Source organism: Equus asinus, chromosome 5 (assembly GCF_041296235.1).
Source record: "Equus asinus isolate D_3611 breed Donkey chromosome 5, EquAss-T2T_v2, whole genome shotgun sequence".
Classification (NCBI taxonomy): Eukaryota; Metazoa; Chordata; class Mammalia; order Perissodactyla; family Equidae; genus Equus; species Equus asinus.
The window spans coordinates 106,147,110-106,174,910 of NC_091794.1; the positions used below are offsets into that span (position 1 = coordinate 106,147,110).

The 27,801-nt window shown below is 44.3% G+C and overlaps 1 protein-coding gene and 1 long non-coding RNA gene across 6 annotated transcripts; one reads left to right on the forward strand and one right to left on the reverse strand.

Moving 5' to 3' along the window:
- Positions 1–57: 57 nt before the first annotated feature.
- On the reverse strand, positions 58–16,218 carry PGD (phosphogluconate dehydrogenase). Of its 2 annotated transcripts, none has more exons than XM_014849820.3 (13): positions 15,660–16,218; positions 14,899–14,974; positions 14,019–14,198; positions 12,389–12,454; positions 10,890–11,008; positions 8,375–8,444; positions 6,019–6,153; positions 4,381–4,570; positions 1,825–1,955; positions 1,469–1,602; positions 973–1,072; positions 681–803; positions 58–583 (listed from the first exon to the last, which is right to left on the reverse strand). In XM_014849820.3, exons 1-13 carry the CDS (start codon positions 15,665–15,667, stop codon positions 464–466), a joined length of 1,452 nt encoding a protein of 483 aa, XP_014705306.1. In that variant the 5' UTR covers positions 15,668–16,218; the 3' UTR covers positions 58–463. The 2 variants fall into 2 exon arrangements, with proteins under 2 accessions (XP_014705306.1, XP_044625589.1); XM_044769654.2 differs by having other exon boundaries at positions 15,115–15,694.
- Positions 15,983–27,514, forward strand: LOC106836689 (uncharacterized). Of its 4 annotated transcripts, none has more exons than XR_011503652.1 (5): positions 15,983–16,118; positions 16,369–16,605; positions 17,243–17,339; positions 23,735–24,002; positions 25,504–27,514. It is a non-coding gene; the product is annotated as an uncharacterized lncRNA (long non-coding RNA). The 4 variants fall into 4 exon arrangements; XR_011503649.1 differs by having other exon boundaries at positions 15,989–16,122; positions 23,731–24,002; XR_011503651.1 differs by having other exon boundaries at positions 15,989–16,122; positions 16,369–16,702; positions 23,731–24,017; positions 25,504–26,363.
- Positions 27,515–27,801: the final 287 nt, after the last annotated feature.

A 27,801-nucleotide genomic window follows, 5' to 3' on the forward strand; every position in this document is an offset into this window, starting at 1 on the left:
TCTGCCAATGGGGATGCTGGCTCAGATGAGAATACGGATGAGTCTGGAGAAAACGTATAAATATAATGTAGCTTTTATTAAGTAGAGGAAAAAGGGAATTCACCTGCATGATACAAAGGTTCCAGTTTGATCAAATTCCACAAAAACCCTTCCCATCTATGTGATAGGAGCTGCTGCCTCCCCCATCTGCAGGGACCTGTGGAAAGCCCGGCTTCAGGCAGCTGGTTTGCGCCATCACGAACATGATCACTTCCTGGTCAGTCCCAAGAGACAAGGGCAGAGGGCATGACGGTTCTCACAGAACTACCTTACAAATAAACTCAGGTTGACTTTTTCAGGAGTCTCTTACAACACTTTAAGAGATGTGAGCAGAAAATAGGGCAAAGGGCCATGTAAGCAGTGCTGTGTGGCAAATGGAATGTCCTGGTCTATGGAATCGTGGTGGGTAACACAAGGAGTCTGATTAGGCATTGTACGAAGAGGATGACACACTGCCGCCATGGCCTGTCCAATTAGTGTGGATAAACTGTCCGGGTTTGGCTAAGAGTTCATACGTGTGAGCCCCAAAGTAATCCCGCTGAGCCTAGAAAACAAGAAAGTAGTTTGGTTAGGATAATCCAGAGGCACACGACCCTCACATACCAGCCAGGTTAATGTTTACCACCTACTCCAAAGCCTACCTGGATTAGGTTGGCTGGTAGCATTTCATGTCTGTATCCATCATAGAAGGAAAGAGCAGTGGTGAAGCAGGGCATGGGAATGCCCATCTGGACACCAGTACTGACTGCCCGCCGCCAGGAGTCCTGAGCAAGAAAAAGCCAAAGACTAGTGATCAGCCCACAGAAAAGATAACTGGTTCCATTCTAAATGACAGATTTTCATACACATCAATACTGGTAAATGAAAAAGACGCCCCCAGAGCAAAACCCCCCGAGACAGAGTCCCCGCACCACCCCGCTCAGGGCTACGGACCTGGCAGCTTTCAACAGCCGACCTGAAGAAATCATCCAGCAGCAGATTCTCAAGTTCTGGGTTTCGATCAAATGCATCTTTTATTTTTCCTAGGAACACACTGAAATAATTAAGAGGGAGGAAATTAATGAACTTTACTTATAGCAGGCTGAATGCCAGCGAAAAGTTGGAAGCTGATAGATACCCTAGAGAGGATCAAAGTTACAGTTCTCACCCCTTAAAGCTGGCTGTACACTCAGTGAAAACAGAGAGCCAAAGAGAGGCAAGGCCAGTGGGCACGACAGTGCTCACGGGACTACTTTAAAAGGTGTAGCATAGACAATCCAGAATAAGCGACATACGGGAAAAAAAGTGAGACGTGACAATCCAAGCCTGTCTTGTCGCCAGGGTACCAGTGAGAGGACTAACCCCATCAGGTATAGGGAAGTGTTCACACAAGTGCCCGAAGAGCACAGTTCTCCGGCACAGAAGCGTGGCGCTCCCTCCCCTCACTCACCTTCTGATGATGCAGCCGCCCCTCCACATCAGGGCAATGCCGCCGTAGTTGAGGGTCCAGCCAAATTCAGTGGCTGCCTGTCTTAGCAGCATAAAGCCCTGAGCATAAGAGATGATCTTGGAAGCATAGAGGGCCTGAAGAATGACACAAGACATGAGAGTTGCAATGAGCAGAGTAATCGCCTTATGTCTACCAGCCGTGTCACCCCCCACAGTGCAGACCCTAGAAAGGACAAGAGTCTGGGAAAATGCTGCAAATCGGATCACCTGGTGGCCTCAGGATGCTCTCCTTCAACAGCCCCCACCCCACTGCCTTCCAAGGGACCAATGACAACCGTTGGTAGGGACTGAGCCCACCTTTCGAATGTCCTCCAGGAAAGATTTCTTATCACCTTCAAACTGGATCTTTCGAGGACCCTTCAGCTTCCCGCTAGCTTGAATCCTCTCATCCTTCAGAGACGATAAGCATCGAGCAAAGACCGCTTCTCCTACATGGGGGCGGAGAGGGGAGAGAGAATATATCCGCGAAGTTCACACATGAGACAGAGGGAAAAGAATACACACAAGCCAGAGAGAATGAGGAAAAACAGCAATGGAGCAGGACTTCCAGTTTTACAGAGAATTCCAAGTCTTAACCTTAGGCCACAAAATTTAACCTGGATCAGAAAGAACTCTTATAAAAAGCTCTGAACAGTTAATTTGATAACTAAAACTCCAAGTCAATCTTCCAACATAAATATAGGTTTGTTTTGTGACTTTTTAAAGATTTTATTTTTCCTTTTTCTCCCCAAAGCCCCCCGGTACACAGTTGTGTATTTTTAGTTGTGGGTCCTTCTAGTTGTGGCATGTGGGATGCTGCCTCAGTGTGGCCTGATGAGTGGTGCCATGTCCGCGCCCAGGATTCGAACCGGCGAACCCTGGGCCACCGGAGTGGAGCACGCGCACTTAACCACTCGGCCACAGGGCCGGCCCCTAAATATAGGTATTTAACCACAAAGCTCACCATGAAATTCAAAGAGGAGCTTGGGGGCAAAAACAAAGAGGTAAAACCACTATTATTCAGAATTACTCCATGTTGGTCCATGAGTAAAACTTCAATTTCAATTGATAGGACCTTAATTTTTCAGTGCTCACCAAAGACTCATTCATTTTCTTTTAAAGCACTAACTACCCATCAATTTGAAACAACTGTTGAGAAATAACACACAGAATGACCCCTCAAAAATCCCACCTTCTAATTCTTGCACTTTACAGTATGTCTCTGATCACCATTAAATTTCACAATTTTACTTCATTTGAATAAAAAACATTTCAATATAGTATTTTAATATTAAGACATTTAATATCTTCAAAAATTCTCCCTTATAAAAGACTGCTCAACTGACAATTTGTATAATTAGAATAAATTACTCTGACCATTTTTTTTCTTTTCCCACAGACAAAATGAAGTCAAATTTCTGGGAACTTTTCTTTTTGAGGACTTTCTTTTTTGAGGAAAGGGTACTAGCCATCAACTTGAGAACACTACCCAAGCTTGAAACACACCAAAAGCAGGTGCCTTCCCCTCCTTGCCCAGCACCCGCGTGGCTCCTGCGGTACACACACGATGACTTAGCACTTCTGGGAGGAAGCTTCATAAGACAACTGGCGCAAGGAGGCAAGTGTGGCGAAACCCTTGAGCGTTACCCAAGGGTCAGCTGAAGACTAACTTCCCCATTAGTTCAGCAAACAAAAATGGCACCCATCCAGGGACTCGGCCTGGCCGGCCTGCAACTGGTAGAAAGGGTACAAAGTCTCTAAACCAAGAGCAGGATTCTTTCTGAGACTGCACTACTCTTCTAGTTGAGTCAGTGACAAGTAAACTGCTCCCAGCTATTGTCCCCTCAGTCCTCTGCCCAGGGTGGCACTCAGATTAGCTAAAAAGCAGCCAGCTTCCTTCTACATAGAGCCAGACTAATGAACCCACTTCCCTCCTTACTGGGCCTCACAACCCGGAAGTTCTTTGTAAAGAGGCTGAGGCATAATAATCAGGAATCAAAAGGAGGGAGGAGACGGGAGGGAGCGGCGACCTGCAGCTGGAGGAGCAAACAGGAAAATTTGTTTTATTACGAGGGGAGCCATTCTGCCCGGAGCAAAGATCAGCCTTTCCGTAAACATGCTGGGCACCTTTTCTGATTCTCCTTTTTCAATCTTGCCAGAAGTGTATCTATTTTATTCTTAAAGAACCAACTTGTGGTTTGGTTAATCTTATTATTAATTTTTCTGTTTATTTCTTTTATTATTCCCTTCTCTTTATATCTTTTTGAGTTTGATGCTTAACTCATTAATATAAAAAACATGAAAGGGAAGGGCATACACCAATGTTAGGATAATGATTTTCTTCTAAAAGAAGAGAGGTAAGGAACTTAGGAAAAGAATACTGAAGAACTTGAAATGTATACGTAATATTGCATTTTTAAAATATCTAGAGGGAAAAAAACATCCTCAGCAAAATATTACAATAAATGCTGAGTAGTACATAGGCTTATGTTATTCTGTGAACTTTTGTACCAAAAATTCCATTACAGTTGCCTTCCCCATTAAAAAGTCTTAGGCCACTGACCACATTTATATCACTAATGCTAAAACTATCGCAAAGGTCAAACTGGCTAAGACAGACAGTAATGTGTGAATTTGTGTCAAAGCTCATATGACTGGGAGAAGGATCAAAAGAAGAGATTCAGAAGCAGTTTCAGCCTCTCTCACACCGTGAGCTTTTCATATGCAAACAGAAACAGCGCTCGGAAAGCTGAGCAAGGTTGAACAGATTCTCTTAAGACCCGGGCCTTAGCTGCCAGTCTATATCAACATTCCAAAAGGACATCAGGGTCAAAGCAGTGAGAGCAAAGGGTACAAGTGAAAGCTGAACATTACCGATGAGGGTGACGGGAACACCGTACTCCAGGGCCGAGATGGCAGTCCACTTCCCAGTGCCCTTCTGCCCCGCACTGTCCCTGATCTTTGGCAGCAGGTACTTGCCATCGGTATCTTGAAACTTGAGAATATTGGCTGTGATTTCAATCAGGAATGAGTCTAGCTCTGTCTTATTCCACTCCTCAAATGCCTACGTGCAGGACGTAAGGAAACAATATGAGAGAAGCAAGGATCATACAGAAGGTCCCTTAACTGACTCCTTGTCTTATGTAAAAACTGACGAGTGCTCACAACTGGCTCAGCACCGAGGCTCACAGGCTCCTCTCTACTCTGCCCCGATACTTCTCCCCCCAGCTGAGGCTTCCACTAACCAAGAGTCAGTCGTGTTTGGTTTGCACCTGGTGATGCTGATTTTCTGACGACCAGAACTGTTCCTTCCTGAGCACACGCTCCTCCCTCACCTCCTCAGAGGCCTGCCTGGGTCACCTCTCACACCCACGTCCTCTTCTTTCTAACAGTCACCATGAACCGGTTTTGTATGCTTTCTGTCATCATTACTGCCAGTCTCCCCAGCTCCGTGAGGGTGGGGCTATGTCTTCTCACAGTCGCACCCCAACCTGCCCGGCCTGCGGGAGAGCACTCACATCTACGTGCTGAATGAATACGTTAACTCTTATACAAACCAATTAAATATGAACACAAAAAGCAAAGCACTGTTTCTATGAAAACAAAGTTAACTTGTTTTGGAAAGAATGATACAGGCAAGTCAATGAAACAAAATACATGGGGACGACAAATTTTGAAATTAGGAAGAAAAATGTAAAAAATTTGGAAGGATTCTGTACTGTGTACCTTACCAGTAAGTGTCTTTAAATCAGGTTCCACTTGCAATAGTTGAAACTAGAAATTCTAGATGAAAGAAAGATGACTAGAATGCAATCAGAACCACACTTAGAGAAAAGGACAACTGGTGACTGACTGTACCTTCCTGTACTTTCAATTAAGACAAATGTTTGCTTAGTTAACAATGCCAGAGTATTCAGAGAAAGGAGTACTGATGTCTGTGGTTTACTTTGAAATGTACAAAAAAAGTCAAATGGACAGAGGGCCAGACAGAAACTCGACAAACCGAGTGCAGTAGAACGTTAATGGCAAAATCTAGGTATTGTGTACACAATGTTCAAGGTCAAATTCAACTTTGCTGTATATGAAATTTTTCATAGTAAAATGTTGTGGAAAATGCTTATGTTTCCCCACTTTGACTGACTTTTCTGATTAACTGTCAAAAAGCCAGTCCCAACTTGTTCAGAAAAGAAAGCTTATACCGCACCTCCCAGATGGGAACCAGGAGGATGAAGTGAGACGTACATAGTGACACAGCGCCTGACACACAGTAAGGGTCACTAAATGGTGGTAATGATTACCACCGAGATTCTTTGGGAAATTCTGGCTTAGTGACTAGCTATCATATTTTACAGTCCTGTTACTGGCAGCTTCCCTTAAATTAGACTCAGGCCATCCAGGCTACCAGAATGACCAAGGGAGAAAGAATGAGGAAGGATTTATTGTCACCAGCAAATCCCTTCTCCTCTGAGCAGGGATTACTCACTGCAGCCTGAGGACAGGGCCTGGGCTCACCTTTGCCATCTCGTTATGCTCCATGCCCAGAACGTCTTTCATCAGGTGGTAAGCTTCACAGATCAGCTGCATATCGCCGTACTCGATGCCATTGTGCACCATCTTCACAAAGTGTCCTGCTCCCTCGCTTCCCACCTGTTCAAGCGACACAGCAAGAGGCCTTCAGAGGCAGGGAGCACCCAGCAAAGCCCGCAGCAAGTTCTTGGGCCAGGCTCCCTCCCCATACAAAAACAACAAATATCTTCATAAGAGTCACTGTATAACAATTTAACACAAGCTTCAATCGAGTCTAGTGTTATTTTAAACTAACTCTAAATCCATTCCTCTAAAGGTTTTTCAAAATTCCCAAATTCACTTAAAGTACCTATAGCTCTCTGCCCTCCATATTCCATTCTTTCTCATTGTTATTAAAAGCAACTCCCCAGCACCCACCCACAAATAAAAGAAGTCTTCTTTTTCCCCCTAGGTTACCACTTTTCTGGCAACTAAAGGTTACCATAAGTTGTCTAATTAAATCACTTGTACTTTTTATATCATTTAATAACATAAATGTATTACAGTTGTTCCTAGTGGCCACTGAAAGGTAAAATGAGCTTAGATCCCAGGTCTGGCCCTCAACCTTGTAAGCCCAGAAATGGGTTCTTGCCAGGGTCTCATAGTTGACAAAACATCGATTTATAAGAAAACTGGCAAGATGTATAAAACCAGAAAACCAGTTTATGAATTTACTACAAGAAATTTAACTATGGATTTCGGCACTTACAAGTGTTAGTCAATCAACACATTCTGCCCTACAGACGAGCCACTGGGGAAGTCAAACTGAGAACTGTTTAGTGGGCTAGGAATCAGAACAAAGTGGGTGGCAGGGGTCAAACATTTAATGGCATCAGGATCTGCAATGACATGCATCCATCTCCAAGCCAGGGGTACACCTGCCCGATGGACCAGATGTCTGGGTGCCCTGAGCACCCCCTCTCCCGGCAGCCACTGCTTGGACCGATCCACCGACGTTTACATCAGAGACCTCCTTTGTCTGTTATCACTGCTGACCTACCCCCTTCTGATTGTGACACGTTCTCTGGCCAGGAAGTAACACGGCTAATAACATCTTACTTCACACCCCATCCTTCCTGTAACTTCAAAAATGAACTAAGGAGTGCCCGCTTTTAGTATCTATACCAGTTTTTTCAATACCCTGAGACTAAGCCTTGAGGCTATGGAAAGTCAACCCTGACTTGACCAAGACACATAAGGACAAGTACTGGGGTTTTTTTCATGATTTTGTCCAAAGTATATCTAAAAAGAAGTTACTGACACTGTACTTTTATTGTAGTATTGTACGGTTAAGGAATGAAAGTTCCCTCCCCAGTCCTTCATACTAAAGAGAACATTACTCAACCCAGCCTCTCTCTACCCTACAGATTCTGACTGAACTCAATGACCACTGGCTGAAATGGAGGACCAGCTTAGTGACCAGGCAGTCAGGACTTCCTCATTCCTCATGTGCCCTAGTCCTTTTTTCATCTCTACCTTTTATCTCACATAAAACAAAACTAATACAATAAAAATAGCATATACAAATGCTGATACAAAATTAAAGGGGATTAGGAGCTAAAGAGATCTTGAAGATCGTCTAGGCCAAATCCCATATTTTACAGACAAGAAAACTGAAGCCCATGTAAGTTTTCTGGCTGACTTGCGTGATGTCACCCCGTTAGTTAATGGAGAGCCAAAATTACCACTCAGGCCCCCAGCCTAGAGTTCTGTCCACCCATGGTGTGAACTGAGGCTCACAAGGGATAAAACTTACTTCAACAGCAACACAAAACACAGGAAGGGGAGGTATGTGTGACCGAGTCAGGCCTCCTTCACTCTCAGTGGGGGCAAAGGCCACAGCTTATTCTCTTCAAGCACAGAATACTCACATCTCAACCTTGGCAAAAGAGATTTTTCCACATCCATGGCAGGACATGTGACATAGCAACAGCCACTCAGTCCTCCTACTTCCACCCAGGCAAGCAAAGCCCACTTTTGATTTTGACATTTTCTTTAGCCATGTTACTTCATGGCCACTTACTTTACCTCATCCTTCCTGTTCCTTTTTAAGGAATCATCCTTTAGATGAATCAAGGAGAGCTGCTTCAACACCAACCTCAGGGCTATGAATGTTCAATTAAGACACAAGGACATGTACAGTCAGCACACACTCTAGGTATTAGCTGTGCTAGCGAGTTAATGAGTGAGAAGCTCATGTCACAAAGCCAACCGCTGGGACCAAGGTGGTCCTTGCTCTGTGCACTTTGTCCTGTCTATGCCCACGTTGCCAACCGGCTTTAAGGAGCAGCTCAGAACTTGCCCAGTCACAGCAGGGTTCTCCTGTTCCTACTTTCGCAGCGATGCCTTGGAAGATCATCTTGATGTGAGGCCTGTGGAAAGGAATCCTGTAGTTTAGCTCCTGAAAAGACAGAGTCTGAGATCTCAATTAAATATTCAAAGACTACCCTCCCCTAATTAGTTCTTTCTAATGGGAAGTGGAAATGCCCATGAAAAAGAATATGCTGAGCCGGCCCTGATGGCCTCTGGGTAAAGGTTGGTGCACCCAGGTTCAGTTCCCGGGCACAGACCTACACCACTCGTCTGTCTGTAGCGATGCTGTGGCGGCACTCACACCCAAGAACTAGGACCTACAACTAGAACATACAACTCTGCACTGGGGCTTTGGAGAGGGGAAAAAGAGAGAAGACTGACAGTACAAGTCAGCTCAGGGCCATTCTTTCCCAGCAAAAAAAAGAAAAATATGCAAAGTCCTCAAGGTAAACCCATCAGAGGCTGTGGACTGATCTGAGAAGAGGGACAAAAAGGCTGGGCGGAAGCATCATCAAAGCCCCAGAAGAAACTTCTATCGCCCTATCCAAAGAAGCTGTGATTCCAGACAGCAAGCAATTCCATGAAAGCTCCTGTAGAGACCCTCTTTGATTAGTCTGGACGTGTTCCGGTACAGCATGACTGTGAATGAGAGAACCTGCAGGATTTCCAGGAGCCACATTCGTTATTATCCAGAGGAGCAGCAGTGGTTCCGCATTCCTTCCACAGCTCCCCGAGGGGAATGTATTAACTCCTGAGGCTTTGTCCTCACTATTGACCAATAAAGGTTTCTTCACAGAAAGTTTTAGGTAAAGACAAAATCTGACAGGTTTGCAAAGCTGATGCTAGGATTAGGGGGCCAAGAGAGCTACACCTTAAGCTTTAGAATGTCACTCAGGGCTGGCCCAGTGGCACAGCCGTTGAATTCGCACATTCCACTTTGGGAGCCAAGGGTTTGTTGGTTGGGGTCCCGGGCATGGATCTACACACCACTTATCAAGCCATGCTGTGGCAGGCGTCCCGCATATAAAGTGGAGGAAGATCGGCATGGATGTTACCTCAGGGCCAATCTTCCTCAGCAAAAAAGAGGAGGATTGGCAGTAGATGTTAGCTCAGGGCTAATCTTCCTCAAAGAAAAGAAAATGTCACTAAGTCACTCAACTTTTACTAATTGTTTCAGGTAAAGGTGCCATATTTACTTCTAACAGATCAGTGTGAAAAAAATTAATTAATGAGCAATGGGAGCATCCCCATATGTCAATATTTTCATGTGTGTTGTCTGTATGTCTAATAGTCCACTGGGTTGGTATGCCAAGATAAATATTTTTTAGCTTTTGAGAAGCAGGAAAGCGTCAACTTCTAGACTTCACATACTGAAGACAATCTCCAGCCTTACTCATCAGGGGGGTAATTTAAAGAATAATCTGCCCCAATTAACCCTTTCCCTTGGGGATTAGGTTGGATCACTCCTTACTTTAGTGCCTAATATAATCCTAGAATGTTGCAAATCAAACTCATTCAGAAAAGAATGTTACCTTTCCAGGTCTGCCTCAAAAGGAGCCTTCCTTTTCTATTTCTCTCTCCTGCTCCATCTCTATCTTCCTCTGTCTGGCTTTCTCTTTTTCTGCAGTCTCAGCAGCAGTATTTCCTCTCAGTCTAATGTATAATTAATTATTTGTATCTTGCCATTTTGGTTCTCTAGCCCACTCACCACCCCCACCCTGTCTCATCCAACCCTTCTTTACATCACCAAAGCACCTCCCTTCCACAGCCAATCCTTTCTCATATATATATATATCAATCACAGGGAACAGTGTAAAATTTGTTTTTTCCCCAAGTCAAATAAAAAGTGTCCACTTCAGGGGCTGGCCCCGTGGCCGAGTGGTTAAGTTCGCGCACTCTGCTGCAGGTGGCCCAGTGTTTCGTTGGTTCGGATCCTGGGCGCGGACATGGCACTGCTCATCAAACCACGCTGAGGCAGCGTCCCACATGCCACAACTAGAAGGACCCACAACAAAGAATATGCAACTATGTACCGGGGGGCTTTGGGGAGAGAAAGGAAAAAAATAAAATCTTAAAAAAAAAAAAAGTTTCCACTTCATTTCCAGGGACAAAAGAGGCCCTGTGAGATTGTTCCATTACTCACAATTATTAAGTAAAGGGTTATTTTATGGCTGTACATCAGCTAAACAGGCAGATCTTACTCCCAAGTCCAGACAGTACACAGGACATTATCTGAACTCCTTCCTTAAAGCCTCTGAATCCTTTAAGCCTATTTAGAAATTCCTTTATCAGTATTGGAGGGAATAACAGAAGAAAAAAGGGCAAAGATGAATACGCACATAAATTACACCAAAGCAACAAGCTGTCTAGATGAAAGAGCCATTCCCAGCACATCCATCTCCAGCACTCAGACGCCAGAGATCAGGGCGGCGAACTGCTCACAGCTCCTCGTTCTCAAAGGCCAGGCTCCCTTGTGCCGAATGCAGTGGTGTCTTGGTACTCACCAAGCTTCCTTGTTCCCTCCTGGCATAAGTGACGGGCCATGCCGTGCCCCCTCTTCTCCACCACTAACTCCGCTCCCCACAAACAAGATGCCCTTGGCCTTGAGGTCTCGACATCGTCTCTACATGAAAGAAAAATAATTTCATTATGCTTCCATAAAATAAATTTCTCCCAATGAATGAGTGGAGATGCAAGACAGATATGGAGATCTCACATTTGACATGAAATGATCCAAGGATCCAGGAATAACCTGATCATTCAAGAAATCTAACCCTCTCAGTTTGGGAGTTAAAAAAAAAAAAAAAATCCATGGAAGTTTAAGATAGCTATCCTGTCCCCAAAGGGAAATAATAAAACCAAACATACAGGGGCCGGCCCCGTGACCGAGTGATTAAGTTCTCACGCCTCCACTTTGGTGGCCCAGGGTTTCACAGGTTCGGATCCTGGGCACAGACATGGCAGGAAAAAAAAAAAAAAAAGGAGATTGGCAACAATTGTTAGCTCAGGTGCCAATCTTTTTTTTTTTTTTTTAAGATTTTATTTCTCCCTTTTTCTCCCCAAAGCCCCCAAGTACATAGTTGTATATTCTTCGTTGTGGGTCCTTCTAGTTGTAGCATGTGGGACGCTGCCTCAGCGTGGTTTGATGAGCAGTGCCATGTCCGTGCCCAGGATTCGAACCAACGAAACACTGGGCCGCCTGCAGCGGAGCGCACAGACTTAAACACTCGGCCACGGGGCCAGCCCCTCAGGTGCCAATCTTAAAAAAGAAAAAAAAAAAAATTCTCATTTTACTGGAAAAGACCTTGTTCAATAAGACTCAATTAAGAGTTGGTTTAGGGGCCCACCTGGTGACATAGTGGTTAAGTCTGCACACTCCGCTTCAGCGTCCCAGGTTCGTAGGTTTGGATCCTGGGCGCATACCTAAACACAGCTCGTCAAGCCATGCTACATGGCAGCATCCCCCATACGAAACAGAGGAAGACTGGCACAGCCGTTAGCTCAGCAACAATCTTCCTCAAACAAAAAGAGGAACACTGGCAGCAGATATTAGCTCTGGGCCACTCTTCCTCATCAAAAAAAAAAGAAAAGAAAGAAAGAAAAAGAAAAAAAGAGTGGGTTTAATACAAGTATGACTTCTGCCATTCAGCACGTTGGATTGTACAGGGACTGCTCCCCGGATATGAGGCCGTTAGAGCAGTGGTTCTCAACCGTGTTACAAACTGATGCATCATGGATTGGTGGAAGAGGAAGGGAAGAGTTAAGCATAAACTCTCAGCCCGCTCTATCTAAGGAGTAGTCATTCCTTCAAGTTACATGTGTCAGCAGTGAGAACCTCACCCATCAAGTACGTCTGAGCAGAAACAAAGGCAGAGAACAACAGCGTAAGTACCAATCCCCAAAGAGTCAGCACCACAGGACCACTCTCGTCACATGTGCAATGCTGATACTTTCTTCTAGAATGTTCTCAAACTTGGAAGAATCTGGACTGAAGAATACTTACTGTAGTATCCCTGTACTCAGAATTTCCTCCATCAATGATGATGTCACCAGTGTCCAACAATGGTACCTGTAACCAGACACTAGCATTAACGGGACCAAAGAAATGAAAGACAAAAATAAAACATACCTTGACCAATTAAAACAGACAAGAATTTATCCTAAATAAACCCAATCTAAAGGTATGTAATACTTAATCTTCAATAATCCTCTCTGCGACCAGAGCTAGCCCCTACTTAAAAGCTTAGGGCCAGCAAACCCAGTCAGAACTCCCCACCACTGAAACCATTCTTTAACTATTCTAAGATTTTACAACAGACAAAACCTACTTGGAAAATTCTGCACATCCAACGTGTACCACCTGCCTGGTTTACACTCCCAAAACTAGGGACTGGATGAGTTCTAAAAACTTAACCCACTTCCTCTAAATCTCTGCCTAGAACAGAGCAGGAGTCCAGTTAATATATGTCAAACGGCTTCACGTGTGAATGAATGATTTCATCACCACTGAGCAGAGATGGCAGGAAGAGACCAGGCCTTGAACGAGAATCTCTTCCTACGGCACCCAACCAGGCTGGCTTCGTTATTTGTTCCAACTCCCCCACAAGGCTCCAGTTAACCTTACTTAGTATCTTCCCATGGTGACGAGTAATCGACCATTTTTCAGTCCATTCTGTCTACAGCTAATCACAGGCAGCCTGGCATCTTGCTACACAAAAAGCTTGGTATCTCCTTTCTTTATCAGAATGTTCTTGCTTTCTAGATCATTTTTTCTTTAATGGTAGCATACTGCTCACAAATTCCTCTCCCTGTAGAAACAACCCCGCTGTTAACACTACTCCTCTAGAAAAGGAATGTTCACGCCTTGCCTCTGTTTACATCACTACATTTCTCACAATAACGGCATTTCTTCCAAGTGGCTAATGCTGTGGTTTTTTCAGAGCTGTTACTGTAGAACTGGTTTTCACTATCTAAATAACTTCCACTAGTTTGCCTTCAACCATATGCTTTTTTTTTTTTTAACACCCTGCCCCGGCATGGCCATCACAGCCCATACACAGATTTATTTTCTTCCACAACAGATATACTTGCTAAAGCCAACAAATTGTTCAGTACGAAAATAAGAACCTAGGGTGCAGTTCCTAGGATTCGCTAAGGGGATCTCTTGTCATTTACATTAAATTATACAACAATTTGAGAATTGTTGCTTTACAGGAATACTGAGAAAAATGAAATCTATTTCTAAATTTGGACACTAAAGGTTTAGTAGTGAATAGAATGAAATGTTCATAATACACAATCAAAACTGTAAGTTTTTTTGAATACCAAAGGTCCCACTAAGATCACTATTGTTTCTCTTCTTGTTGTTAATGAATTCTTATTAAAACATGCCTTAGTGTCCTCAGAATATTATATATAAGGAATTATTTACCACCCAAGGATACGTTATTACTTAATTAGTGCCAGTCAAGTTAACCAACACTGAGACATTCAAGCAAGTGTTTTGTCAGAACTGAGCAGTTCATATCCAGAAATTTAAGAGGAGGAAAAATCCTCTTAAGTAAAATAGTTAAAGGAAGGAATGAGAAAAGTTCTGTCCCAGCAGTAGCAGCCGAGAGTAGAGCTGGCCTCACCAACTTTTCGATGAAATCGTCGACAGCCTGGCCAGCCTTCACGAGCAGTATGATCCGCCGTGGCTTCTTCAGCTTGGAGACCATCTCCTCCAAGGAGTGGGCCCCAACCACCTTGGTGCCCTTTGCCTCATTGGCCAAGAAATCATCAACTTTGGAGACCGTCCTGTTAAAAGCACAGACCTAGAAGGACATAAAGGCCTGATTAGGAGGTCTAGAGCACACAAGACCATCAGACTGCAGACCACGTGACTACGAAACGTCTATTCAACCGAAGGTGTCTGGGACCTCAGACCCTGCCTGTACCTTTCCGCTGCCCGAGTGCTGACTGATCACTGCAAAGGTAACTTGATTAGGATGAAATGGCAAAGAGCTGAATACCGTAAGCAAAGGTCAACTACCCAGGGCATAGCAGGCTACAGCCTGTCACTAGCTGGTTCAGACTCAGAATCAAATCTAGGAACCAACAGGATGTAGACTGCTAACTGTTGTCACTGATAATCTTTGTATCTGAGCCAGTTTAGTATTTATACATAAACTTTTTACTATCCCCCCATCTCATCAGGCAACAGAGAGAGAGCTCTGCACACCCAGCGGGATTTCTCAAGGTACTTACTGATAGGTCTATTCAGGCCTCAAACCTTCCTGCACTGACAGCTACATTTAGCTGGACTTTTCCTCCTCAGAGCATTGAGGGGTTGGCCCCGCCACACGCTCAGGGAAAGTGGTGTTTCTCCCTTCTTTGCAAAAAGGTCATAAGCATCAATAGAGCACATATAAAGAGAAACACGTTCCAGGTTACATGGCATCTTTGAAATCCGCAGAACCACCACCCATCACGGCACCCAGGAACCCCCAAAAGAGTGTGTCCCTTATGACTTACCACAAAGCCATGATCATTCATGTTCAAAATTAAGTTCTGACCCATCACAGCGAGTCCAATCAGTGCAATATCAGCTCTGAAAGACCGGAAAAAGGAACAAAGAAAAAAGTGTCAATTCCACTTAATCCGTCCCAACGCAGGGACCCGAGCTTTCCAGCTTTCGCTGTGATTAATAACTTGTCTTAACTTCCCCTCAACCCCCCTACTCCCTTTTACACTTTAGGACGCAGCCTTCCGAGAAACTCCAGGCAGGCCACTCCCCACCGCGCCGCTTCGAGGGACCTCAAGGCCTCTCGCCGACAACTGGCCGCGCACTAGGAGGGTCTGCCCGGCACGTAATCTCCCCCGCGCTCCGGGCTATCGGGCAACGACTCGGTCCAGGCGTCCGTTTCCCATCGCGGGGAGGAGCCCCTGCAGGCCGGGCCGCGCCCGTCCAGCCTCTTGCCCTCCGGATCCGGGTCTTGGCTTCCCCCGGCCACGCTGCCCCCTCCCCACCGGCCATTCTAGGAACGGGGATCCGCCCCGCCTGCGCCGCCGCGAGGGCAGAGGGGCTGGGTCCAAGGGGAAGGCGCGGCTGCGGGGCTAGCTCGGGATCGGGGGAGTCCCGAGGCCTGGGAGGGGGCTGAGCCCCTGGGGGTCCGGGGCTCGGGCACCACGAGGCCGGGCTCAGGAGACCTCCGGAGCCCGGGCGCATCGGAAGCGGCTCCGCTCCCCGCGCGGGCCCTCGGAGGGTTTCCCGGCCGCCGGCAGGCGTCACTCACTGGGCCATGGCGGCGGCAGCGGACCCGGCAGGAACGGAAGGAACCGCAGAGTTAAAGAGCGCGCTGCGCGGGCGACCGAGGATGAGCAGCGCTCGGGTTCGCCCCCCGAGGGCGCCGTCCCGGCTTTCCGGCGGCAGCCAATCGAAAGGAAGGGGCGGAGCGATGCGGCCACACCATTGGTCCTCCCTAGCGCCAGTGAGACCACCTGAGGCAAACGGGCCCGCCCACTCCCAGGGGCCAGCTCAGAAGAGCGCCGAGCACATCGATGACCGCGCCCGTGTCCGCGCAGGAGGCGTGGCGCCGGGACAGGCGGAGCGGGGTGGCGCAGGGGGGCGGATGGGGGCCGGGCGCGGGCCCGGGGATGCCCGGGACACCCGGAGGGTGCAGAACGCGGCGCGGTGACAGGCGGAGGGGGCAGAGCAGAGGACACGCGGGTCCCGGACTTTTTTCGGCGGCTCCGTGCGTAAGGCGGTGGCTCACGTTGGGCCGCGCTTTCCAGTCTACAGGCACTTGGACGCCTGTTGTCCGAGTGTCCATCACTCCTTCCTCCCATCGCCGCGGTGCATTGTGGGGTTTATGCGTCGTATGGCTCAACTCTGGGAGGGGACCAAGGTTTATTCTTCTGGTTTGTGGGCATGGGTAACGGGTACGAAGAAGTGGTGGTCCTCACCACGACCCTCTGTGGGAAACATGAAGCCCCTTTTTGCAGGTGAAGAAACAGGCACAGAGAGCAGGCGGTGAATGCACTTGTTGGGTGTGATGGGGCCAGGCTCGGAGGTCGTGTCATTGAACCTCTTCCCGTACCGCTGCGGAACCAGAGGCGACGTGATGCTGAACGTCCATCCAGGGTATTAAATACCATCTCCCACGTGCAGTCCTCAAAAGTCGCCCGGTGCGCCCAGGCATCTTGACCCTCAGCGCTGAACCCTGCCGCCTCTAACAGCAGGTGCTTGTGAAGGAGGCTTAGCTCCTCCAGTAAAATTTAGCGTTTTTTGTTTTGCTGTGAATGCTTCATATGAGATGACAGTAACAACTTGCACATAGTAAGTGCTCACCAGATGTTTGTTTTTTTGTTTTAAGATTTTATTTTTCCTTTTTCTCCCCCAAGCCCCCCTCCCCCCCCCCGGAGTACATAGTTGTGGGTCCTTCTAGTTGTGGCATGTGGGACACCGCCTCAGCATGACGTGAGGAGCGGTACCATGTCCGCGCCTAGGATTGGAACTGGCGAAACGCTGGGCCGCGGAGGCAGAGCCGGGGAACTTAACCACTGGGCCACAGGCCGGCCCTTCACCAGATGTTTAATTACAAGAGTCACACAGCTAGTTAATGGCCCAGTTGTGGCCGATTCAAAGCTAAGGCTATTCCCATCACACCAATTGCACAGTTACTTTGTAATACAGTTTTTAACAGATACTGTTATAATAACTTCCATGTTAGCAAATGTCCCACTATAGCCTTTTTTTTTCCTGTTGGAAGTTGTGTTAATTAAATCACAGTAACAATATTTTTAATCCAATAAAGGAATCTTAGTCTGAAATTTTTAAATATCACAATCTTATATGTAAATATTTTTTCTATATTAGGTTTTCTTCACCAGAGGCATTCTTTATATCAATTTGTTCCTTTCCTTGAGTTCCGTATTTGCCTGTTTTGTGCCAGCCAGGTCTTAAACTCCTGAAGGTACCGTTTTTCTTTTCTTTTTATACTCCCATTGCCTGGTGTGGTGTTCATGGACTGATGTCCCCAAGAGGCCAAGCTTAGAACAGAACTTCCTGAGGAGAAGAGAGGTCCCTGTCCCATGGGCCCTTCCCTTCATTCCTTCTTGCTTTTACTGGATGCAAGCCCAGAATTTATTTTAAAGCTATAACAAGGTGCCTTGCTCCCCTCAGCATTTCCCTGAATGGGGAAAGAAGTGAGTAGAACATGGTGAACTGATCGCCACAGCAAAAGCCCTGCACGGAGACCTGGGTCTTAATCCCAGCTCTACCAAAACAGCCAACTTCACAGCTTTGGATGAGCCAGGCTGGCAGGAATCTTGGAGCTCTCCCAACCCACTGTCCCAAACTCCAGCGTGCAAGGAAGCCTGTTAAATGTGAATTCTGATCCCACAGGTCTAGGATAAGCCAGGAAATGTGCATTCTATCAGGACTCTCAGGTGATCTGATTGCAGGTGGTCTACCTTTGGACCACCTTTTGAAAGAATTCTCAGAGTGTTTCAGGACCCCTGGAAGTCCCTCAGGTGCTTTCAGGTGGAAGAGGGGACAAAACTATTTCCACAGTAGCAGTAGGACACTATTTGGCTTTTTCATTCTCATTCTCTCACGAGTGTACAGTGGAGATTTCCAGAGGCTACAGGGCATGTGATAGGGAAGAGATTAAAGGTAGAGGCAGACAGGAGAATCCAGCTGTCTTAAGCTGTATGAAGCCAGATGTTACAGAGGTTCGCCAAGCTGTCAAACAGTACCGCTCATCTCCCTGAATTTCCATTTCTTTTGAGAAATTGTTATTCAGAAGTTTCTCAGTTTTAATTTTAAAATGGGAAATATTGACTGATATATCTCACATAAACAAACATTCTTTGGTTCCTCCATAATTGTTAAGAGTGTAAAGGGGTCCTGAGACCAACAAGTTTGAGAACCACTGGTCTAGCCCAACTCATGTTTTAGAGATGAGGAAATTGGGGCTCAGAGAGCTGGGACTTGCTGAGGCACATAGTGACAAACACTAGAACTGGGGATGGGTTAGATGCTCTCCAAGGTCTCACTCAATAAACCTGCGATTTGGAGAGACAGCCTCAGTCGTGGGACAGCACACCACTGCAGAACTCAGATCAGATGGCTTCTCAAAGGATCTGGAACATCTTTCTCAGAAGCTGCTTGATGGAGAGGGAAAGGAATGGACCATGGGTTGCTCCGGTTCCATTTCTTTCTAGTTATACAATTTGGGGTAAGTTACCAAATGTCAGCTTCCTCATGTGTAAAACAGGAAGGACGAGATCTCACCGGGTGGCTCTAGGGTTAAATGAGACAAATGGGAGCTTGCGTTCTGGTACTTAGTACTATATACTAGCTTCTATCTTTTTTCTGAAAAGGACTCAAAAAGAAGAGACATAAACTGCTTCCTGCAAAGTTCCTGAGCGGTTCCCATGGTTCAAGCTCAGCTGGTGATAAAATGGTTCATTGTTGAATTGTTTGCCATAGAAAAAATTCCGATTGGATAATGACATAACCATGAATTTCACAATATCCTGAACCAAACACACATCATCCCAGGCGTCTTCTCCTCTCTTCCCTGTAGTCATTACGTGTTCCACATCACTTGACGGGGGCCTAGGTAGGATGCACCAGCACATCCTATTTTAAATGCCTTTTTCCCCCGGAGCATCCCAATACAACTCTAGGAACAAACACCTCAGACCGAGTCCACCGGGTTGACCAACATGACTTATCCAGGGGGGCGAAACAGCCCTTTCTCTGCTAGAGCTCCAGCCTAGATGATGACTTTAACTTTGAAAGACAAGCAGTGCAGTCTTTTTTTCACAATACACAACAGTGTATGACAAATACTCACCTCTGTCCTCTTCCCTTGGCCACCCCTATGCACTGTGTTCTAGAGACACTGACTGACTTTCTGGTTCCAGAACAGGACGTGAGTTGTCACCTTGCTACATCCTACCATCTTGCAGTCCTGGCTCACGGGAGGCTTCCCCTATTTTCCTGAGATGACTTAGACACCTCCCCCACATTCCCGACAAGCCCAGTGCTTGTCGCTGCCTGCTTTCATTTCCATCTCCCTCAATGCACCATCAACCACAAGAGTAGGGACCATGTCTATCTTGTCCCTAAGTGCATTTCTATCACCTTCCCATGTATAACACGTAACAGATGGCCACTGACTGTTGCTGTCAAATGACAGGTTTACACCAGCGTTTAAAAGGGGGCACTGGAGCTGGCCTGTGGCACAGTGGTTAAGTCTGGCACACTCCACTTCAGTGGCCTGGGTTTGCAGTTTCCAATCCCGGGTGCAGATCTACACCACTCGTCAAGCCATACTGTGGCAGCAACCCACATACAAAAGAGAGGAACATTGGCACAGAGGTTAGCTCAGGGCTAATCTTCCTCAAGCCAAAAAAAAAGAAAAAAGGAAGACTGGCAACAGATGTTAGCTCAGAGCAAATCTTCCTCACCAAAAAATAAATAAAATAAAATAAAATAAAGGAGGCACTATTCTATGCCAGTTGGTCTGGAGCAGTCCTGGTTCACACCTGCCTTCTTGCATAATTTTAATAAGTAGCCCTTTCACTCTCAGAATTATTCTAGTTTGGATGATAAATTATATTGGCACCCTACTTTAAAATGATGTCATTTCTTCATAGCACTGTCCTTTAAAAAAAAAGATTGAAGTGTAATTTATATGCCAAGTAATTTGTACCTTCTGAGTGTCCAGTGGGATGATTTTTGATTTATACAGTTGTGTAACCATCACCCCAACATTTTCTCTTGTTGCTGTTTCTAGTCAATCTCTGCTCCCACCCCTAGCCCCATGAAACCTCTGATCCACTTAATGTCTGTATAGTTCTGCCTCTCCTGGAAATTTCATATAAATGGAATAATATGAAATTTTTTGGGTCTTTCACTTAGCATAATGTTTTCGAAGCTTATAGATGTTGTTGCATTTATGAGTAGTACATTCCTTCTTATTGCTGAGTGGTATTCCATTGTGTACAATTTCTTTATCCATTTAGCTGTGGATGGATATTTGGGTTGTTCTAGATTGGGCAATAAAGAAAGAATAAATAATTCTGTTTTGAACATCCATGTACATAAATTGTAGTGTGAGCACATGTTTTCATTTCTATTGGGGTAGATAGATACTTGGGAGTGAAATTGGTGGGTCATATGGTAAGTGTAGGTCTAACTTTTTAAGAACTGCTAAATTATTTTGGGAGTGACTGCACCATTTTACATTCTCACAAGCAGCGTAGGAGGGTTCCAGTTTCTCCACATCCTCACCAACACTTGATACTGTCTGTCTTTGTGATACATCCATCCTAGTGGATGTAAAATGGTATCTCATTGTGTTTTTTATTTGCATTTCCCTAATGACTTATAATGTTGAGCATATTTTCAAATGTCTATTAGCTACTTGTGTACCTTCTTTGGTGACATGTCCATTCAAATCTCTTGCTTGTTCATTTTAAATAAATTTTAGAACAGATTTAGATGTATAGAAAAGTTGCACAGATAGTTCAGGAAGTTCCCTTATAGTCCTCACCTAGTTTCCCCTATTGTTACTATCTTCATATTACCATGGTATATTTGTCGCAACTACGAAACCAACATTGGTATAATATTGTTAACTAAACTCTAGATTTTAGTAGCATTACCAGTTTTCCACTATTGTACTTTTTCTGTTCTGGTCCTATCCAGGATACCACGTTACATTTAGACATCATGTCTCCTTAGTTTCCTCTGGTCTTCTTCGTGTCTCCTCAGTCTCTTCGTTTCTTCTTATTTTTTATGACCTTAACGGTTTTGAGCAATACTGGTCAAGGATTTTATAGAATGTACTTCCATTTGGATTTGCCTGATGTTTTTTCTCTTGGTTATACTGGAGTTATAGATTTTGCAGAAGAATAGCACAGAGGTGAAGTGCGGTCTCATGACATCATATCAGCGGAACGTGTTCTCAACACTAATGATGCCGACCTTGGTCACCTGGCCGTTTCTGCGCTGTGAAGCTGCTTGTCCACTTTTCTATATTCTGTTCTTCGGAAGCCATTCACTAAACGCAGCCCACTTTTGCCTGTTTTGTTTTGTTTTGACTAGGATTGTTCGTGTTACTGAGTTTTAAAAGTTCATGTCGTCTAAATACAAGTTCTTTATCAGATATATGATTTGAAAATATTTTCTCTGTTTGTGGCTTGTCGTCTCATTTCCTCAGTGGTGTCTTCTGAGGGAAAAGGTTTTTAATTTTGATGAAGTCCAATTTATTGTGTTTTTAGTGATGTATCTAAAAATCTTTGCCCAATCCAAGGTCACAAAAGATTTTCTCCTATGTTTTCTTCCACAAGTTTTATAGTTTTAGTTCTTACATGTAGATCTATGATCCATTTTCAGTTAATTTTTGTCTAACATATAAGGTAAGGGTCTAAGTTCCTATTTTTGTATATGAATTTCCAATTGTTCAAGCAACATTTGTTGAAAAGACCCCATTGAATTACTTTGACGTCTTTGTCAAAAATCAGTTGACCACAAAGGTGAGTGTTTCTGGATTTTCTATTCTGTTGCACTGACCTTATGCCAGTACCACACTGTCTTGATTACTGTAACTTTATGGCAATTTTTAATTAAAATAAGGTAATATAAGTTCTCCAACTTTGTTCTTCTTTTCCAAAATTGTTTGGCTATTCTAAGTCCTTTGGCATTTCCCATGTAAATTTTAGGGTCAGTTTGTCAATTTCTACACAAACCCTGGGATTTTATACGGAGTACGTTATAGCTGTAGGTTGAGGGAGAATTGCCATCTTAACGATACTGAGTCTTCCAATCCATGAACTTGTTATAGTGTCTCCATTTATTTAGATCTTCTTTGCTTCAGCAATGTTTTGTAGTTTGAGTGTACAGGCTTTGCACTTTTTTTTTTTTTACATTTTATTTTTTTTCCTTTTTTCTCCCCAAAGCCCCCCAGTACATAGTTGTGTATTCATTGTGGGTCCTTCTAGTTGTGGCATGTGGGACGCTGCCTCAGCGTGGTTTGATGAGCAGTGCCATGTCCGCGCCCAGGATTCAAACCAACGAAACACTGGGCCGCCTGCAGCGGAGCGCGCGAACTTAACCACTTGGCCACAGGGCCAGCCCCGCAGGCTTTGCACTTCTTCTGTTAAATGTATTCCAAATGCTCCTTTTGATCTTATTGTAAATGGAATTTTCCTAATTTCATTTTCAGATTGTTCATTATTGGTACATAGAAACAGAACTAATTTTTGTACGTTGATCTTCTGTCCTGAGACCTTATCATCTGCAATCAAGTCAACTGTGAATAAACACAATTTTACTTCTTCCCTTCCAATCTAAATGCCTTTAATTTTCCTTGTCTATTGCACTGGCTAAAACCTCAAGTACTGTGTTGAAGTAATGAGGGGAGACATACTTGCCTTGTTCCTTATCTTAGGGGGAAGGCATTCAGTTTTTCACTACTAAGTATGATGTTAGTTTTAGGCTTTTCATAGATGCCTTTCATAAGGTTGAGGAATTTCCCTTCTATTCCTAATTTGTTGAGAATTTGTATCATGGATTTTCAGTTGTCTCTTTCTCCTTTCACATCTGTAAGTTTTGCCTCACGTATTTAAAATCTAATGCTAGATGCATATACATGTATAATGGTTATATCTTCCTGATGTATTGACCCCTTACAATTATGAAATGTTCCTCTGTGTGTCTAATATTTCTTTTCTTAGTCACTTTTGTCTGGTGTTAATATAGCCATTACAGCTCTCTGGTCATTACTGTTTGCATGGTAAATTTCCCCAACCTTTTACTTTCAAATTATGGGTGTCTTTGACTCTAAAGGGTCTCTTGTAGACAGCATATAGTTGGCTCTTGCTTTTTTAAATCCAGTTTAACAATCTCTGCATTTTGATTGGAACGTTTAGTCTATTCACATGTAAAATATATTATTTATATGGTTGGCTATATGGATGCCATTTTGCTATTTGTTTTATATGTCTCATGTCTTTCATGTCCCTGTTTGTCCTTTTACTGCATCTTTTGTGTTAATTTTTCTGTGTGTGTACAATTTTAATCCCTAGGTTGATTTTTTAAATATATCTTTTGAGTTATTTTCTTAGTGGTTGTCTAGGGATTATAATATGCATCTTTATTACAATGTACTTCAGCTTAGTACTAAAAATCCTAGTGACATATAGCACCTTTATTGATTATAGCTCCATTTCATCGCTCTTCCTTTTTGCTGTTACTGTCATGTATATCAATATATGTTATAAGCCCAACAATACATGTTATAATTACTAGTTTAAACAATCTTATGTTTGTTTTTTTTTTTTTTTGAGGAAGATTAGCCCTGAGCTAACATCCACCGCCAATCCTTTTTTTGCTGAGGAAGACTGGTCCTGAGCTAACATCTGTGCCCATCTTCCTCTACTTTATATGTGGGACGCCTGCCACAGCACGGCTTGACAAGCAGCATGCAGGTCCGCAGCTGGGATCCTAACTGGCGAACCCTGGGCTGCCGAAGTGGAATGTGCAAACTTAACCACTGCACCACAGGGCCAGCCCCACAATCTTGTTTTTTAAAAAATTGAGGAAAGAGAAAAAATGCAAGGTATTTTCTATTTAGGTGTGTATTTGTCATTCCAGCGATCATTTCTTCTGGTGAATCGAGTCATTGTCTGGTGTCATTTTCCTTTAGCCTGCAGGACTTCCTTTAGTATTTCTTCCTGTAGCATTTCTTGTAAGGCAGGTCTGATAGCACTATTTCTCTCCATTTTTTTTTTTTTTTAACTGGGAATGTCTATGTTTTGAACAACGGTTTTGCTGGATGTAAAACTTGGTTGACAATTTTCTTTTTCTTTCAGTACTTTGAGTATCCCATTTCAGTGGCTGTGACTGTCACTGTTTCTGATGAGTAGTCAACCATTAATCATATTGTCATTCCCCCGTACATGATGAGTGGTTTTTCTCTTGCTGTTTTTAAACCTGTCCCTTTGAGTTGGTTTTCAGCAGTGTACCTATGATGTGTCTAGGTGTGGATATTTTTGTGGTTACCCTACTGGGGTTCATAGAGTTAACACTGTAAATTAAAGTCCTTCAACATATTTAGGAAGTTTTCAGCCATTAATTCTTTAAATAATTTTTTCTGCCCTTTCTTTCTCTCCTCTCCTCTCCTCCTAGAACTCCCATTTCACATACGTTGATGCTCTGTTCAGTTTTTTTATTCTTATGTTTTTAGCATGGCTTCCTGAAGGTTGCCCTGTGTCTCCGTAACTTAGTGGCCAGTGAATGACTTGGGAAGATGTGCTCAGACACCTCAAGCCCATAAGGCTTCCACTTGCGCACTGTCTGTGTGCGCACCGGGAAGTGCATTCTCAACTCCCCCACTTCTCAAGTCTCCCTGGGCTTTTACCTTCTGCGGCGCTTTCTGGAGTCTCCCCTGTGCACCTGCAGTTTCCCAGTCAGCCAAGGATGTTGTGAGAGCTTATCTAGTCCTTCTATGGCATTCTCATTCCCTGTTAAATTTCTGGAAAGTCTGCTGCTTGCCCAACTGAAACCTGAGACTAGAAAGCTGCAGGTTTTCCCCATTCATTTCTTTGAAGATTTGCTACTTTTAGCTGATAAAAAAGCTACAGGTCTCCTCCCCTGCAAACAAATATGATGAAGTTTGCACCCTTTGGAGCAAAGTGATTGGCTGGTAAAACAACTTTTCTTACTAAAAGACAGGAGGTAGAGATGGGGAGAAGAGGGGAGCAGACCCAGGTAAGAAGGATGCAGGCTCCCACTGCTCTTACCTGAAGCTCTAGTAGTTTTTTCCAAGAATGTGCTTCTTGGTTTGTCTGCCTTTGGTCAATTTCAAGAGCCTTGAAATGTTTTTAATAATTTTTCCAGTTTTATGGTTTTTTATTTTTTGTAGAGAGCACCCCCTATCCTCTTAACCCTGCCGTAGCCAGCGCTCCCTCCCTATCACTGTCCTTTTGTCTGCAGTTAAGGCATTCATCTTGAGTCCGGCAGGGAGTGGTCAGGGTCAGGGGTGTTTTACTGAAGGCACGGATCATGGGGCATACTGACATAGATCCTGTGCTGCCTCCTCTCGCATCCCTCTTTCACAGGCTGGATTCGGCACCTCAGCCTTGAAGCAAGTGAGAGAGACCCAGAATCAGGAAATTCGGGGAGAAGCTTCAAAAAGGACAAACAGACTGGAAGCTTCCCAAACTCCTGCCGCTCTCCAGGGCCGTCTGCAGGCTCCTTGACTGCAGGATACCACCTCCTGTCTGTGCTGCCTTCTTCCCCACATCAAAATGAGCTCATGTCTGCGAAAGCTCCCTGTAAACTTCAAATTGCTATACAGTGTTAAGATGTCATTATTAATATTATCTAACATGACAAAGAAACTCAGCTCAGAGAAGTTGACTTTCTCAGCTAGTTACTGGGAGAACTGAACTTTAACCCAAATCTACTAGGACTGAGCCCAGCGCTCTTTCCTAATCGGATTAGCAGACCATAATCATGTAAACTCAGAGACATATTTTCCCAGTGAAGTTGGATATATCTGTATGTTGGAGCTGTTTAGTTGACTTTAAATGGAAATTAACTTTCAGTGACTAGTTTTGGAGAACAAATAAAACGTGCAGAAATTTTACAGGTAGAACTTTACACAATAGCTCCCTTCAAGACGAGATCCTTGGTGCCTCTCATACCTTTCAACTGTGACTATTAAAACAGAGTTCCTTATGTCTAAGGGCTTTAAGATGAAGCCAGGGAGCCATCAAGGAATGGGGGTCTTAGGCATGTCCTCATGGGGCAGAGCATGACCTTTTGAACTGAGTAACTGCAAGAAATCTGCAGCTCCTCACAGTGAGACTTCTGTCTCCCTCTAACTAGCTTTATCCATCATGCTTAACCAAGATTAGCTTTCTGTCACCAACCCTAATTAACAATTCTTTCTAATAAACCTCTCTCTTTTGCCTTTAAAAGCCCCTGCCCCTTACTCCCTAGTGGGACACTATTTGGGCTGCTTCCCAAATCTTTGTACCCCAAATGGCAATTCTTTGATCCCAAAATAAACGCCTCTCATTTTGACTATTTTTAGGTTAACATAACTTTGTTGCAACTATTTCCTCTTTCTGTAGGGCTCCTTTACAAGAAAGGCCTAACATCAGATTGTGTTGCAGGAACAAATTGATTGCTCTAGTCTGAGATTTGGCAACAGAGAAACTATGCTGAGTCAACGTGACTAAACATCGGGACACACCCAAGTTATTACAGAATAGGCATTATTTTAGGCAAACATGTTTAAATATCTAATCAAACAGCCAATAATTTTTTTTTATTACTAATGTTACATGCTACACAGCCTTCCCATTTCTTCGTTAAGGTGCTAACTAGCAATAAATAAATAAATAAATAACTGCTTCCCATGATTGTTGGAAAACTCCAGCAAACTGGCTTAAGGAGAGCAGGGCTGGGACAAAGGCAAGACTCTCCCGCAGATGAACGGATAAAGCCAGGGCTTGCCAGAGCTGGAGCCGGAGCTGCAGGCTGCTTCATGCTGACCTTTAGTTTTTAGGAAATCCTCACATGCTTGGCTTGGCTTAAGAAAAAATAGTAAGAATGTTTACTGTTCTCCTTAACATTTTGCCTTATCCTAACTCCCCAAATCAAAGCATGGGCAGGAATTCTACAAAAACAGCCCTTCTATGCAAATCTTCTAGGGCAGAGAATTCTTTGTTTGATTTATGAAGGGTTCAGAAAAGGCCTGCCTAAGATGCACCACTTTGGCATGAAATATTTTGAGCTAAAGGCAATGGAGACCCTGCGGACTCAAGAAACTTTTTACCTCTTCCTTAAAGAATTTCAACTGGGGACTTGTCCATAATAAGAGCTATTACCAGAAATAAACTTTTATCACCAATCAGTATAGCAGGACAAACCTCTAATTAGTGGGCATCTGCTCTTCTTATTGCCCCGTGAATTACTCCACTCCCCTCTGAAGCCTCAGGCCCCTATCCCATTCCTGAGCTCAAGACGGCACACGTACCTCAATTCACCTCTTTGTCTCTGACCCTCTCATGTCTGTGGGGTTCCCATATGTACAAAATTAATTAAATTTGATTTTCTCCTATTAATGTCTCATGTCAATGTAATCTTAGACCAGCCAGAAGAAACCAGAAGGGCAGAGGAAAATTTCTTTCTTCCCCACACTTACATAAGAGGGTGTGCGAGTAACATACTAGTTAAGGCAGATTTGACAATCCCAGCTCTGTAACTCACTTGCTGTATAATTCCTGTAACTGGACTCCAACGGCTTGTTCGAATGACAGGTAGAAAGCAATTGTGAAAAAACCCAGAGACTATACATTCTAAAGCTACAGTGTAAGCATGTGATGTGCTCAGAAAAGCTAAAAATT

What these genes read in the sequence shown, in the direction of transcription:
- PGD (XM_014849820.3), bottom strand. An exon ending in CTGAGTACAGGGATACTACA is followed by an intron (nt 11,009 to 12,388) that starts GTAAGTATTCTT and finishes TCTTTCATGTAG; the next exon opens with AGACGATGTCGAGACCTCAA. An exon ending in AGCATAACGAGATGGCAAAG is followed by an intron (nt 4,571 to 6,018) that starts GTGAGCCCAGGC and finishes TCCTGCACGTAG; the next exon opens with GCATTTGAGGAGTGGAATAA.